General features: G+C 45.4%; 1 protein-coding gene across 2 annotated transcripts in view; it reads right to left on the reverse strand.

Moving 5' to 3' along the window:
* The window catches only part of dync1h1 (dynein cytoplasmic 1 heavy chain 1), a 43,570-nt gene that overhangs the window by 21,529 nt on the left and 8,782 nt on the right, over window positions 1-13,259 (reverse strand). For both annotated transcript variants that reach the window (XM_023352763.1, XM_005801290.2), the window contains exons 17-45: window positions 12,953-13,192; window positions 12,720-12,875; window positions 12,529-12,642; window positions 12,349-12,459; window positions 12,068-12,277; window positions 11,617-11,763; window positions 11,357-11,523; window positions 11,102-11,275; window positions 10,187-10,541; window positions 9,353-9,547; window positions 8,996-9,278; window positions 8,815-8,915; window positions 8,569-8,728; window positions 7,857-8,097; window positions 7,597-7,780; window positions 7,309-7,521; window positions 6,416-6,654; window positions 6,175-6,331; window positions 5,016-5,240; window positions 4,429-4,659; window positions 4,212-4,352; window positions 3,902-4,135; window positions 2,653-2,859; window positions 2,459-2,580; window positions 1,524-1,689; window positions 1,282-1,445; window positions 901-1,030; window positions 689-822; window positions 74-188 (exon numbers count right to left, since the gene is read on the reverse strand). In XM_023352763.1, coding sequence (XP_023208531.1) covers window positions 74-188; window positions 689-822; window positions 901-1,030; window positions 1,282-1,445; window positions 1,524-1,689; window positions 2,459-2,580; window positions 2,653-2,859; window positions 3,902-4,135; window positions 4,212-4,352; window positions 4,429-4,659; window positions 5,016-5,240; window positions 6,175-6,331; window positions 6,416-6,654; window positions 7,309-7,521; window positions 7,597-7,780; window positions 7,857-8,097; window positions 8,569-8,728; window positions 8,815-8,915; window positions 8,996-9,278; window positions 9,353-9,547; window positions 10,187-10,541; window positions 11,102-11,275; window positions 11,357-11,523; window positions 11,617-11,763; window positions 12,068-12,277; window positions 12,349-12,459; window positions 12,529-12,642; window positions 12,720-12,875; window positions 12,953-13,192 — 5,316 coding nt within the window. The remainder of the gene's footprint in view (window positions 1-73; window positions 189-688; window positions 823-900; window positions 1,031-1,281; window positions 1,446-1,523; window positions 1,690-2,458; window positions 2,581-2,652; window positions 2,860-3,901; window positions 4,136-4,211; window positions 4,353-4,428; window positions 4,660-5,015; window positions 5,241-6,174; window positions 6,332-6,415; window positions 6,655-7,308; window positions 7,522-7,596; window positions 7,781-7,856; window positions 8,098-8,568; window positions 8,729-8,814; window positions 8,916-8,995; window positions 9,279-9,352; window positions 9,548-10,186; window positions 10,542-11,101; window positions 11,276-11,356; window positions 11,524-11,616; window positions 11,764-12,067; window positions 12,278-12,348; window positions 12,460-12,528; window positions 12,643-12,719; window positions 12,876-12,952; window positions 13,193-13,259) is intronic.

Raw genomic sequence — 13,259 nt, forward strand, 5'->3', positions numbered from 1 at the left:
ACCAAACAGAAAATTAACAGAGAAATTTCAAACGCATTAAAATAATAAACGATCCTGGACTGACGGCACCAACCTTAATCTGGTAGACGCTCAGTCCGTTCATCCAAGCTACGAAGCGGGAAAGCGTCGTCTTTCCGGCACCGCTGACTCCGATCAACAGCAGATGACCCTGAGGCTGCCGGAAGATTCTGCACAGAAAAACATGGAAATTATAATATCCAAAGGGTTTGGGTTTAAACTGTCCACCAACGATATTCATATTTTGTCACAAAGAGTGGATTCTCTCAGGATTTTTGTGACGGAGAAAAACAAAGTGAAGCACATCTGTATTATCATAATACAGATGATAACACATCATCTACATTATGATAAGACGATGCTCGCAGTACAAACTACAGACACTGGGCTGTAGTGTTAAAATGTACAGCCTGGTGTCTCCAACTAGCTTCGTAAATCAACTAAATTAAGTCCTGGTGATTAATTGAAGCTCAATATAAATGCAGCCGTTTTGTTTCTGGTCGTTGGAGTTTGATTAGAGAATAGTCAAAGTCCAGACCTAAATTAAATCAAGGATGTGGCACAACTTTAAATTGTTTTTATTAAAGAAAAACCCAGCAACAATGTGATAAAATGTGAGCTGGATGGGACTGTACAAAGAACTTTTCAAAATAAAAGCCAGAACGCTCACCGGTCAATTCTAAGGACGTGGTCCAGAACCTCGTTGAACAGAACCAGAGGGACGTCCAGCTCCTCCTCGTAGAAAACCTTCAGACGGGCTTTCACGTAGTCTCTGAGTTCCTCCTGCTCAACGGGGATGTAGTCCTGCAAACACAAACAGAAAATTAAAAACTGCAAAACAAAAACTGGTCAAAAGGATCAAAATGGAGGACGGCGATTCACCTTGGAGAGCCAGTTGCTGTAGAGAATAGGCCTGTTCAGAGCTTTCTCCTTATCAATGTTGGGGAAATGTTTGAGAGCCACCATGTCGATGTTTTCATCCGTCCATCTTCTCTCATCGTCACCTACAAGCCTGCAGACAAAAACACAGTTTCATTACAGCCTGGAGTGAAACGATTAGTTTTCAGGCCGATTTCTGAGCTTTAAAACGTCTGACCTGCCGATTCCGATTTTGGACAATACAGATTTTTTTGTATGAAATATTGCTAAAAATAACAAGAAAGTTGCTGAGTTGGAAACAGTGGGATGACTATTGCTAACTATAAACCTGTAGACATGACCTGTTGGGCGGGGCCAACAGTCAAGCCTCTGCGTTTCTCTCACCTGTCCTGGAAGAGACGCAGCCCCTCGTGAGCCCAGATCCGGATGAGCCCCTCCACTGGCAGGGTCTCCAGAGGGCGCAGCGCCTCAAAGATGCCCCGCACCCAGCGGGTCATCTCTCTGGGGGAGTAGATGTAGTGTGGCTGAATGTCCTGGGTGAAGCGCTCCTAAAGGACGGAGAATCACGTTTAAAAAGCGGCATTATGATGGGAACGGTTCTGCTGACGCCGGGTCCACTCCTCTACCTGAGACATGGTGTAGAACTCCACCATGGCAGCGGTCAGCGGCTCGGCGTAGGTCCGCAGAGACGGGATGAGGCGCAGCATGGCGCGGTTGAAGGTCCCGTAGATCTGGGTGAGGGAGGCGGGGCCGGGGTAATCCACGTACACCACCGGAACGTGGCGCAGGAACCTGGACACAAAACGCCACGCATCTCTTATTCCTTCTCCAAAATTAATATACTTCTCTTTTAGGATGAACGACTAGAGCAAGGTTAAGGAGAAACAAATGTTAATTATGAGAACAAAGGCATAATAATAATAATAATGTTCTATAACAAAGTTATTATAATATGAAAATAAAGTTGCAGTGCAAGAAAAAAAAAGGTCAGACAGCAAAGTCGAAATATTACCAGAATAAATTTGTAATAATAACACAATATTAAAGTCATAATACATGAAAAATGTCATGTTAACAGAATAAAGTCATAATTCTATAATATTAGATTAACATTACAAAAATGTGGTAATATTTTTTTTATATATTTCACAAAAATTATGATATTGCCAGAAATAAGTTGTAATAATACTGTAATAAAATCATAATAAAAAAAAGAAAAAGTCAATATTTCTGTAATAAAATTGTAATATTAGAAAATGAAGTTGTAATTTTATGAGAACTCCTACATAAAAAACATATTTAATTGAGGAATGTTAAGAATCTTGTTAAATTTTACTTCTGTATCATTTTACAAATAAAATACTTGATCTTTTCACACATCAGCATCAGATTATCAGCAGCAGCAGGACTGTGAAACAACTGAAGAAAGAGGTAACATCAGACATAGAAAGTTTTTCCCTCATTAAAACATATTTTTTTCTGTAATTTGAAACTTTTTTCTAGTATTATGACTTTATTCTTGTGATAAAAAGTATCAGATTATATAATCTGTATGCTGTACCTGTGTGTGAGCGGCTTTCGGCCGGGATCAGTGGGAGGATTACAGGCTCCGACGAACTGAATCCGCTCCAGTTTCACCCAGGTCTGGTCTGAAGTGCGATAGAAGCCTCCATGTTCCACCATCTACCAAAACACAGGAAGTTAAACGCCCGGCCCGCTGCAGGCTGTCTACATCCACCTGCAAACGGAGCGCACCTGTCTCAGGAAGGAGATGACTCTCTGCGTGCCGTACTTGTCCATGTCCGGCAGGTTGATTTCGTCGCAGAACAGAACCAGCCACTTGCCCAGCTGGACGGGGGCCAGCACCACGCCGTTGGGCGTCCGCCGGTACTCGCAGTAATGGTCGAAGGTCTTCAGCAGCAGCTCCGGGGTCGTGGCGCTGGAGAAGTTCAGACCAACAACCTGCCAAAGAGAACAAGACATTCGTCAGTCGTCTCGTTCAAACGAGGAAACCGTCCCTGACTCGCAGGTTGGAGAATTTAATGTGCTAAAAAATGATGAACTTGAAGATGAACTTGTTAGTTTTGCTTCATTAGCTAGCGATAAAGAGATATTAAACTCATTAATTTATAAAAACTGTTTCAGTGTCCGTTTGTATTTAAAACACATCTCCACCTGCTCCTTATATATTATCATCAATCTTGTTTTATATGCTAATCTCATTATTTCGACATCTCAACAGATACGATGTCAAGCTGCTTTATTGCAGAATTTAGTTATTTTGAGATGAGGTATAAAGCTTGTAAGCTTGTTTTACCAAACACATTTTCTCATTCCTAAAAACAGCAGGTCAAGCCAGTTCTCCTGACTTAAAAGTTTTATCTTGACATCACAACTTTAATGTTGTTCAGTCGTCAGAGCTACATTTCTTTCTGAATATGAAGGCAAGATGTCAAGCTGGAAACCAGATTATCAGATTATCATCATCCAGAAAACCGCTACTTTATCTCGAGATTAGTGAGAACTCAACCTTGTGTCAGCATTCCTGTGACTTTTGACTCATTTAAACACCAAGATGAGACCTAGAGCTAATTTAGAGTCAAGTTATCTCTGTTCATTTTATCACAATAAGTTTCACTATCTGATTAGATCAAGAAAACTTTGATCTTGTTTTGCTGCTATGACTATTAAATTATATAAATATCTCCCTATCTTTAATTAATTTATTCATTTCAACACTAAAACTGTGACCGGGACGCTGCACAGAGGTGGAGAGTCCCCCTGACTGCCCTAATGGAGACACTTGATCACACCGGAGAACCATAAACCACATGCATATATACTGAGGTAGTTTCCTCCATTTTTCTCAAAATGTGGATGTTTTTATTCCTAAACAAAATCTTTATTTTTCCATATTTACTTAAATTTTTCCCACACATAGAAACTACTGTTGTGATGTTGTTAAGGAGCTGGTTAAATGTTTGAAACGGGTTTGTTGTCTCACCTCCATGTCAGGCAGAGCCCTGAGGGCGCTGAACAACGTCATGGTCTTTCCAGAACCTGGAGGTCCACACAGAACCAGCGGCTTGTGTTCTGCCAGCCACGTGTAAAGCAAGGCTTCATGGCGGACCGTGTCCAGCGTCGGAACTACGACGTCCGGAGACGCCACCTTGTGGGTTTCCACCTCAATCTGGGGCACTTTGCCCTGCCAGGACTGCCACTCGCCTGAGATGCAAACCTGAAGGAGGAAACAGCCCAGATGAAAACGAGTCGGGTTGGTCTCTTCCATCAGCGCCAAATAAAACCAGCTGGACCTCATAGTCAATGATGGGAACGTTGGGAGCAGATGGGAGGGGCACAGTGGTGATGCGTCGGATGTATTCTCCAAGCTCCGCCCTCATTTTCAGACGGCCATCACCAGAGAAGGACCAGAGGACGGCATAGATCAAATACCTCTGCAAGGCGAGGAGAAGAAACGTTTGAAAGTTTCCCTGAGCGAACGAAGCAGGCGAGAGGAGAAGGCGTCGCTACCTGCATGTATCTCTCCAGCTGGTCGATGGGCATGGGGAAGTCAGGGTGGTTGTTGTTGTACTGGGCCACGTTCCGGCAGGCTTGGTGCAGCATGGAGAACAGCGCGCCCAGGCAGCGCAGGCGCGTGAAGTCCATGATGTGCTCCATTTTGGAGGCGTGCTCCAAGGCTTTGATCACCAGGCCGGTAGAGGTGAAGTACGGCTGCAGGATCGCTGCGGCGTCCCTCTGGATCTGCAGCATTAACACAACCTCAGCAGGCAGAACCTCAGAAGCAGCTTTCAGCTTCTACGCACCACAAATCTGGAACAGACTTCCAGAAAACTGAGCCCAAACACTGAGTTCTTTTAAATCAGGACCAAAAACCCAGCTGGCTAGAGCCGCTTTTAAACCATAATAAATGAAACATTGACCAACATATTTGATGTGTATTATTTTGGTGATGTCACTCAGTTGTTGACTGTATGCCGTTTTCTTTATAATTTGGTAATTTTTTGTTTTATTATGTAAAGCATCTTGCTGCTGAAATGTGTCGCACAAATAAACTGGATTTAAACACGCCATCTAAACTTTTATCCACGCTTAATCACCTGCAGCATGGGGGAAGAAGCCTCCTCCTCATCCTCAGTGCCCTTCCTCTTGCGCTGAGCTTCGTCCTCGCCCTCGTCCAGCGGGATGCTGCGAATGCGAGCCAGGAAGTTGTTGAAGATCATGTCGGTGCTGAGCACGTCTTCGCTGAACCAGACCATGCCGCAGCGAGACACGGTGGCCAGGGTGGCGTACTTCAGGTCCTGCACCTCGAACATCACACGCACCTGGACAGAGACGGCAGAACGAGGTGAAAACGGACCTGAGGCTTCACGCTGCGACGGGATAAAGAGGAGGAGTGGGCCGGCATCAGGCCACTGCGTTTCACTGGATCACAGCATTTAGCTGCTTTAGCTTAAAACAGAAAATCAATAATTATTCCTACTGTACTGAGTATAACCTTTAAATCATTACCATCAGACTTACAATTATTAACAAGATCAAGAAAAGACGGCTCTAATTTGATCATAATTCTATAAAACAAGCCAAAAGAGTTCTGAAGAGTAAAAGTTCCCAGAGAACCAACGATGATCGTCTAACTTAAAGTGATTTAAAAATCTTTGGTGAGATTTGAAAGAGACGGTCATAGAAAAGCTGGAGGAAGAGGACCAGAAGCAGGAATCTGCTCATTAGACATGTTTTCTATCAATTAAGCCCTTAAGATGCTTTAAAAGTGGAATTTTGTATTTAACTATGAGAAATTACTTAAAAATCCATTTAAATGAATGTGCTCATTGCAAACAGCTGCAAGTTTAAATATTCTGTCAGTAAATTGGTGGCTCAATAGTTTTACCTGAAAAAATCTGCAGCAGCTCTCAGGTAGCAGAGCTTACTGCACAGAAAGTTATCCAAGTGAAAAACAAGAATGCAGCTGGTTGAATGTTTTTGCTTCTTCATTGTCCACCATGTTTGTTTACTCTGAACTCGTTTGGTCAAGACGATTTGTCAAATTTCCCATATGATATCTGAATGTTAGCAGGCGAAATCTGCCTGATATACCTAAGAAATATCACTGTGTCGTCCATCAAGTTTTAAAAATAAGTTTACAATTTTGCCATTTGAACCAGGCATAAGTTCCCAAGCCTTTCTACAGACCCACCTTTCGTTTTGTAAAAGAGGTAAATGTGTTTGAGTAGAACAGGTAACCATTAATGCTCTTACGTTTGGTGGTAAGCTCAGACGCTCTCCGTTTGGCAGAGTGAGCAGCTTGTTGTCGTCCAGCACAGAGTTCAGGTTCTCCACCCACTCTGGGTCGACGTCACCATCGAAAATGATCCACTGGCGCTTCTGCAGCTCGCCTCGGACGTTGTCGATGATCCTGAAATTAAAGGAAAATTATCTCTTCTGTGTTTTTCTGCAGACGGTAGTTTGTGGTTGGGATTCTGAAGGCGTCGTCGCTCACTTCCTGAGGATGTGTGTGAACAAGCCGTCGGTCCATTCGCGGGTGTTTGGGTCCAGAGTTCCGTACAGGTGGTCCTTGCTGATGGCCTTGGGGTCGATGATGTGGGCCACGCCCTCCACCCCCTCCAGCCGCTCCAGGGCTTTGAGGAGGACCCGCCACGCCATGGTCTTCCCACTTCCAGAAGGACCCACCATCATCAGGCCGTGGTTGATCTGGGTGATCTGGTACAGCTGGAGCACCTGGAGAACAGTTAAAGGTGCTCCAGGTTAGGACAGATCTGTGGCCTATACAAGACATGCTCAGTACGTTTTTGGCACAAAATCATTCTTAGATTAAGAGATTTCAGTCTGCTCAGTTCTGCCTATTTTCAGATGTTTTAGGGCCTCTGTCACTTTAAATTAAAATAAGGTGCTGCTGGCCACGCCCCCCAAACTCAATGTTACACATGAAAATGTCTGAAAACAGATGCTCAATTATACAAGCATACATCTTTGAAAAGCATTAGTAGAACCTCCTGCACAATGCAGCAAGTGGTTTCTGGATGGTAAGACAACAATAAAACACTTGTCTCTTCCGGCAGCCATTGAACAGTGCATATAGCGGTAAAACCAGCTGACCAAACATGCCGGAATTCAGCTTGGGTTGCTAGGAAACGGGTGGAACTCTGCTGAGGTTGCTAGGTAACAGGGCAGTATCTGTGATTTGTGACATTAATTCTGGAGGCTTTTGAAACGGCTCATTACCTTATTGCCAAAAACCAGCTGTTTGGTTTATTTAAGCGCTTTGGCTGCTTTTAGAAGCAGTAGAAACCAAAGGGAAGAACTAAAACATTCATCTAGAGAAGGTTAAACTGTTAAAATGTGTATATATCCTGGTGAAGGGGGCAGCCTTACCTTCTCCACCCACATGCTGCCCACATCGTCGCCGTCTCCGTAGGTGAGGTACATCTCACTGCAGACCTTCTTTAGCTCCTCCCTCAGCGCCGTCATCTCTCCTCGCTGGTACTGGACTCCAGGGAAGACGTCCGACAGCAGGCTGAAGAGCAGAGGGATGTCCTCCGCCACCAGCTTGGGCACCATGGTCTCACACACGCTCTGGATCAGGATCTAAAGCGACAAACCCAAACTCAGGACAAAGAAGGACACAACCTAACTAGTTTAATCCAACCTCAGTTTTTCTACCTCTTGTTCTGGAAGGTTCTCGGCTATTTCGTTCTCGTCGACGTCCTCCCCGCGCTCCTGCTTCTCCCTCTTGATCTTCTGGATCCGCTCGCGCTTGACGTTGCCGGCGCTGATCAGCACGCTCTTCAGGGCGCGGAGACCAAAATCATAATGGCTCTGAGACGACAGCTGCTCATCACAGAGCCTGAAGATAAAAACAGAGCGTAAATCAGAGGGATGCTTTCTAAATCGAGTTAAGCCGAGGTAAACCTGACACACACTTGAAGAAGGGTACGATTTTCTTGGCGAGGATCTCGGCAGTCCGGAAGCCCTGGGAGTAGAGCATGACCTGAGCGATGAGCTGCCGGTCGGGCTTGGTCATGGCCAGGCTGCGGAAAAGCTTCTTCAGGTTGTCGGGCAGGTTGGAGCGGCCGGCGTAGCCCGGGTTCATGGTGATGAAGATGGCCATGTCGGGGCTCACCTTCACCTGCTTGTTCAGGAGCTCCGTGGTAACGGGCACACCTGAGCCAGAGGGAACATATCCCACTCAGCGCATCGCATTTAGGACGAGCAGAGCACAGACTGTTCACAGATGACCAATAGAAATATTGATCTATAAACTTTACATCATCTCTGTGGAGAGTTTGTAAAAGTATTTGGACCAACTTTTTTATTGGTTTTAATATAAAAAATTTTTAGGAGTTTGATTGAACATAAATGAAATCCTACCTGGTTCTCAACTTTTTCATTTTTAAATAAGTAAATTTCTGAAAGCAGGGAGTGTATTTAGTAATCAGCCCTCGTGATTTCTTCTTTCAGCTCAAATTGTAGAACTAAATTATGTACTGTGTGTTAGTCTATCAATAAAATCCACTGAAGTTTGCAGTTGTAACATGATAAAATGTCAAAATTACAACAAGGCATATAAATATTTGTGCTGAACAATAAAATGCGATTGTTCAGTGACTAAAGGAAGTTTCTTTTCGTACGTACTCCTGTCTCTGTTGGGGTTGCTGTGCTCCCTCAGCGCCACCTGGATGTACTGGACCTGCTGGGAGACGGCCGACAGCATTCTCTCCTCCAGACGGTTGAACTCGTCGAAGCAGCCCCAGGCTCCCACCTGGCACAGACCCACGAAGATTCGACCCATGGCCTAAAGAGAAAAGAAAATATCTGCATGATGTCCAGACATAATCTCTAATATTTAACTAAAAAAGTCCTGGACCAGCCATGCTGCACCTGGAAGTCGAAGGTTTCATCACAGTTGAAGACCAGGACAAAACGTCCCAGCTGGTGACCCAGAGCTTTCACAGACTCCGTCTTTCCGGTTCCAGCAGGTCCTGCAGGGCGAACAAAGAGTCAAGATCAACTGTTCTGTTTAGAGAAAGGTAATTTAAAAAATGCTGCTCCACTTCCATACCGAAAGGTGATCCGCCCAGACGGGCCTCCAGAGCCTGGGTCATGGTGAGGTAGCAGCGGTCCGTCAGCGGGGTCTGGACCAGTTTGTCCTGAACACCCAGATACTCAAAGCCGTAGTTGAACTTGGCGTTGGCCATCTGGATGGACAGCTGCTGCAGGACGTCCGTCTGCTTGGGGTCGAAGTAGAAGCGCATCTGGCAGAGCCACTCGAAGGACTTGGGGTTGTCTATTTTGTTCTTGATCAGCGTCCTTGTGACGTCGCGCTGGTGCACCAACTCTGTGATCTGAACAGAGTGAAACAATTTTCAGACAGTTTATCTAAAATCAAAGCTTCAAGTTGATCTGACTCTCCGTTTACCAGATGCTCCAACTTCCTCCTGCGGAGAGGAGGCTGCTCCATCAGCACTGTGTCGGCCAGGATGTTCAGGGTGGCCTCGACGTTCGACTGCACTCCCTGCATGGGCGACATGTCGCCGCCTCCAGAAATGGATGTCAAGGCCGACTCGATGTTCTCAGACCAGGCGATCTGGGCGGACAGGACCACCAGCTGGGCCTGAAGACACACACAGCATTTTAACTCAACGTTTCTGTCTGCAACACAGCAAATCTTCAGGAATTCTGTCTTATTTTTAAATCAATACTTTACTTTGTTAGTAGCGACTTTATTTGATTTTAACTCCAAAGAATCACTTTAAAATGAAGTTTGTACTGCTTAGATTTGATTATTATTTAGTTTTTATAGCCATCTTTGATTTTCCTCTTTACCAAAACATTTTTATGGTAAATTAAAGACAAAACCAGCTATGAATGCATAAATGAACAAATGCACAGATGAATGAATGGATTCATAAATTAATGAATAGATAAACACATTTATGAAGGCATAGACGAATGCAGAAATGAATAAATGAAGACATAAATATGTGTATATATATTAATGAATGTATGCAAAAATTACCTAATGAATGAATACAATAAACTGATACATTTCTTGCTTTAATATATGATCACTTTCTGCAAGCATCACCATCTGAATACTTCCGGCCTCCTCATTAACTATCCATCTAATTGTCATAATTAATGTTACTTGGTTGAGGTTTGTTGTTTGGACTCCCAGTTCTTCCCAGTTAACCCAGACTGGATGAAAACTGCTCTACAAACGGTGAACTCTCCCAGTCTTCCCAGTTCTGACCTGGTAGCGATCGATCCAGTTGATGTACTGCGTGAGGTCGATGGCGGTGCCCTTGTTGAAGGCCGTGACCTCGGTGACGGACTCGGCGAGCAGCTTGGCCAGCGTCACCCTCATCTCCTTCTCCACCAGCGTCAGCCACTCGTTGATCTTGGGGTGATCCGTGATGGAGACGGGCGTCTTGTACAGAATCTCTTCTCCCTCCCGGGACGAGATCCCCAGAACCTCGGTGTTGTCTTCGTTCAGCAGGATGCTCGACACGCCGGCAAACATCTTCTTGAAGTGTTTCTGGAGCTTGGCCACGTTCTTGCTGTTGCCGATGATCTCCAGCAGGTCCTCGTCTCCCACAAAGTAGAACCTGTCAGCAAAGATGGAGGACAAAAGTCAGACACCGAACGGTTAAACGGCAATTATTGCTCCAACAACACGAGGCATTACTGACTTCAGCTCCCACACTGTTTTAGAGCTAAAATTATATTTATTTCATTGCATAAATATTTATTCAGCTCATTTTTAAATTTCACTGAAGTGATCAGGATTTATATCTGGAAAATAAGAGACAGAATAACGGATGGAAGAGTGGAGAGCAAAGGAAGAAACCAAAGAACAAGTGAAGAAAAGATGGATGGAAGGAAGGAGAGGAAGAAAGAGAGGAAGTAATTTAAGAAGTAAGGAAGGAAGTCAGACAATAAGCAAGGAAAAATGGATGGAATGAAATGGAAGATGAAATAAAATCAAGGATGGATGAAAGGAAGAATAGTGCTAGAATGAAGGAATAAATGGAATGAAGGATGGTGGTTGATTTTTAGCTTTGATAAAATATGAAATAAAAAGTCTGTAAATGTTTACTTAGACTTCCTGATTTGTTCCTATCATCAGCACCGCAGGATACTCTGCTTCCTCCGCAGCGCCCCCTACCTTGGGAAGGAAGATCTCTCCCTCTCCAGGTATTCTCCCAGAGCTTTCTGGATCTTTCCCAGCAGGTCGGCCAGTCGCTCCAGGGACCTCTGGACTCCCTGGATGTTCAGGACGTCCATCACCAGCGGAGACTTGGTCACCTTCTTCATGAGGGCCAGGAACTCTGTGCTGATGCTGCAGGACAGAGACGGTTCTGCTTCAGTTTTTACCTCCTTTAGCTCCATTTGCATCATTTTTAATCAGATTCTGCTTCACCTCTGGAATCTCTGCGTTTCTACAGGCAGCAGATGCTTGATGTCAGCGCTGCCGGTGAAGATGCCTTCCAGATAAACCCAGCGCCTCTGGACGTCGATCCAAACGTCAAACAGAGCCATGATGCGGTTCAGCTTGTCCTCCCAGCTCAGAGCATCTTCCTCAAACACCTGAAGAAGAAGAAGAGAAAAAATAAGAGTTAAAATATCATCCAACATCTGAAGCGTCTGAGGTTGAGATGAAGAGATGTTAGCCGTTGTTACCTTGTAGTAAGGAGACAGCTTCATGGCCGACACACTGTTGATGTGCTCCTTGACTTTGTTGAACAGATCGTCCCAGCCTCGGATCAGGCGGCACTTGTTCTGGTAGTTCACCAGGTCCAGTTCATACGAGTTCCACACCTCACGAATCTGATGGGACCAGAGACCCAGTTAGAGAACCGAGAGAGTCCAGGAAGAAGGACAGAAGGAAGGATGGAGGGCGGGGCTGATGGACGGTTAGACAAGTGAACTGTTGAACTGTTGGATGGATGGAGGGACTTGATGATGGACAGACAGATGAATGAAAGGATAAACAGACCAACGAATGAACAGAAGAATAGTTGGGTGGATAAACAGATGGATGGACTAACAGGAGGACAGATTAGTTGATGAAGGACGGATCATCAGAAGTACTAATTGGTCGTTAAATCTGTGTCTGGTCCAGACGTCTCACCTGCTTCAAGAACTCCTCCAGCGCCATTTCTCCCTGAGCCACCAGCAGGACGTCCTTCACCACCATCTCGTTCTTCTGCAGATCCACGTCCCAGATCTGCCCCAGTGTCAGCTCCGAAAGCACCCAGTTCACATGCAGCCGCTTCATCAGCTGCTTCCAGTGGCGATCCTTCAGCGCCTCTGACTTCAGCTCGATCACCAACATGTTGACCTGGAAAAGGGAAGAACAGGAAGTGAGCTCTGCTTCCTTTAAATATAACAGCTGAAAGCCCATTTCCTGACCTTCAGGTATCCCTTCAGTAGCCTCTGGACAAACTCGTAAGACGCGTACTGTCTCAGTCGGGCCTGGAAGTTCTTCAGCTGGTTCAGGAGAGCATCCAGACTCTGGCGAAGCTGCAGCAACAACAACAACTTTAGTCTCTACAGAAAACAGTAAACACCACAGAGTTTTTATCCGTTTACCTTGCGAGGCTGCACAGAAACCCACGGCTGCTCCTTCATCTGGTCGATCTGCTCCCACACCTTCGACAGCTCAGACCACACCTCCTTCAGGTCATGCAGCTCCTCCAGTGCCACCTTAAAATGAGAGGCAGAAATGGTTAAAATAAGCTCCTGACCATTATTTTTTAATCAATCAACATTCGAGGCGTCACCTGCACTCTCTCCTCGCTGCCGCTGAGCAGTCCGGTATCGGTGAGCTCCAGCGCCTCTTTGGCACGAGCGCACTTCTCCCTCTCCACCTTCAGGCGGCCGAAGTTGCCTTCATAGATGGTCAGAGACTGAAGGGCTTCTTCAGGACGCAGATTCCCCTACAAGAAAAAGAACGTCAGACGCTAAAGTGTCTGAAAGAATTTGGTGGTTTTGATGTGGGAGACGTTGGTCTTACTGCAACAGGTTTGGTCTTCTCCCAGTCGTTCAGGAGGTCCGTGGTGCGGTTCTCCACGGCTTTGTCCTCCTGGACTATCTTCATCTGAAGGTTGGCCACCTGCTGCTGGATAGCTGTGTCTTTGCGCTTCATGATGTCACTGAACGCACCCCATTCACCTTCGATGTTGTCGATGTAGAGCCAAGATGGAGGGAACTGGAAGCGCTGCTTCTCCAGCAGTCGCTGTCCATTTCGGAACAGCTGCAGGAATAAAAGTTAGTAAGGGACACGCAGACACCAGAGCCAGAGGACGGTGAATCTCAAGGCT

This window comes from Xiphophorus maculatus, chromosome 19 (assembly GCF_002775205.1).
Source record: "Xiphophorus maculatus strain JP 163 A chromosome 19, X_maculatus-5.0-male, whole genome shotgun sequence".
Classification (NCBI taxonomy): Eukaryota; Metazoa; Chordata; class Actinopteri; order Cyprinodontiformes; family Poeciliidae; genus Xiphophorus; species Xiphophorus maculatus.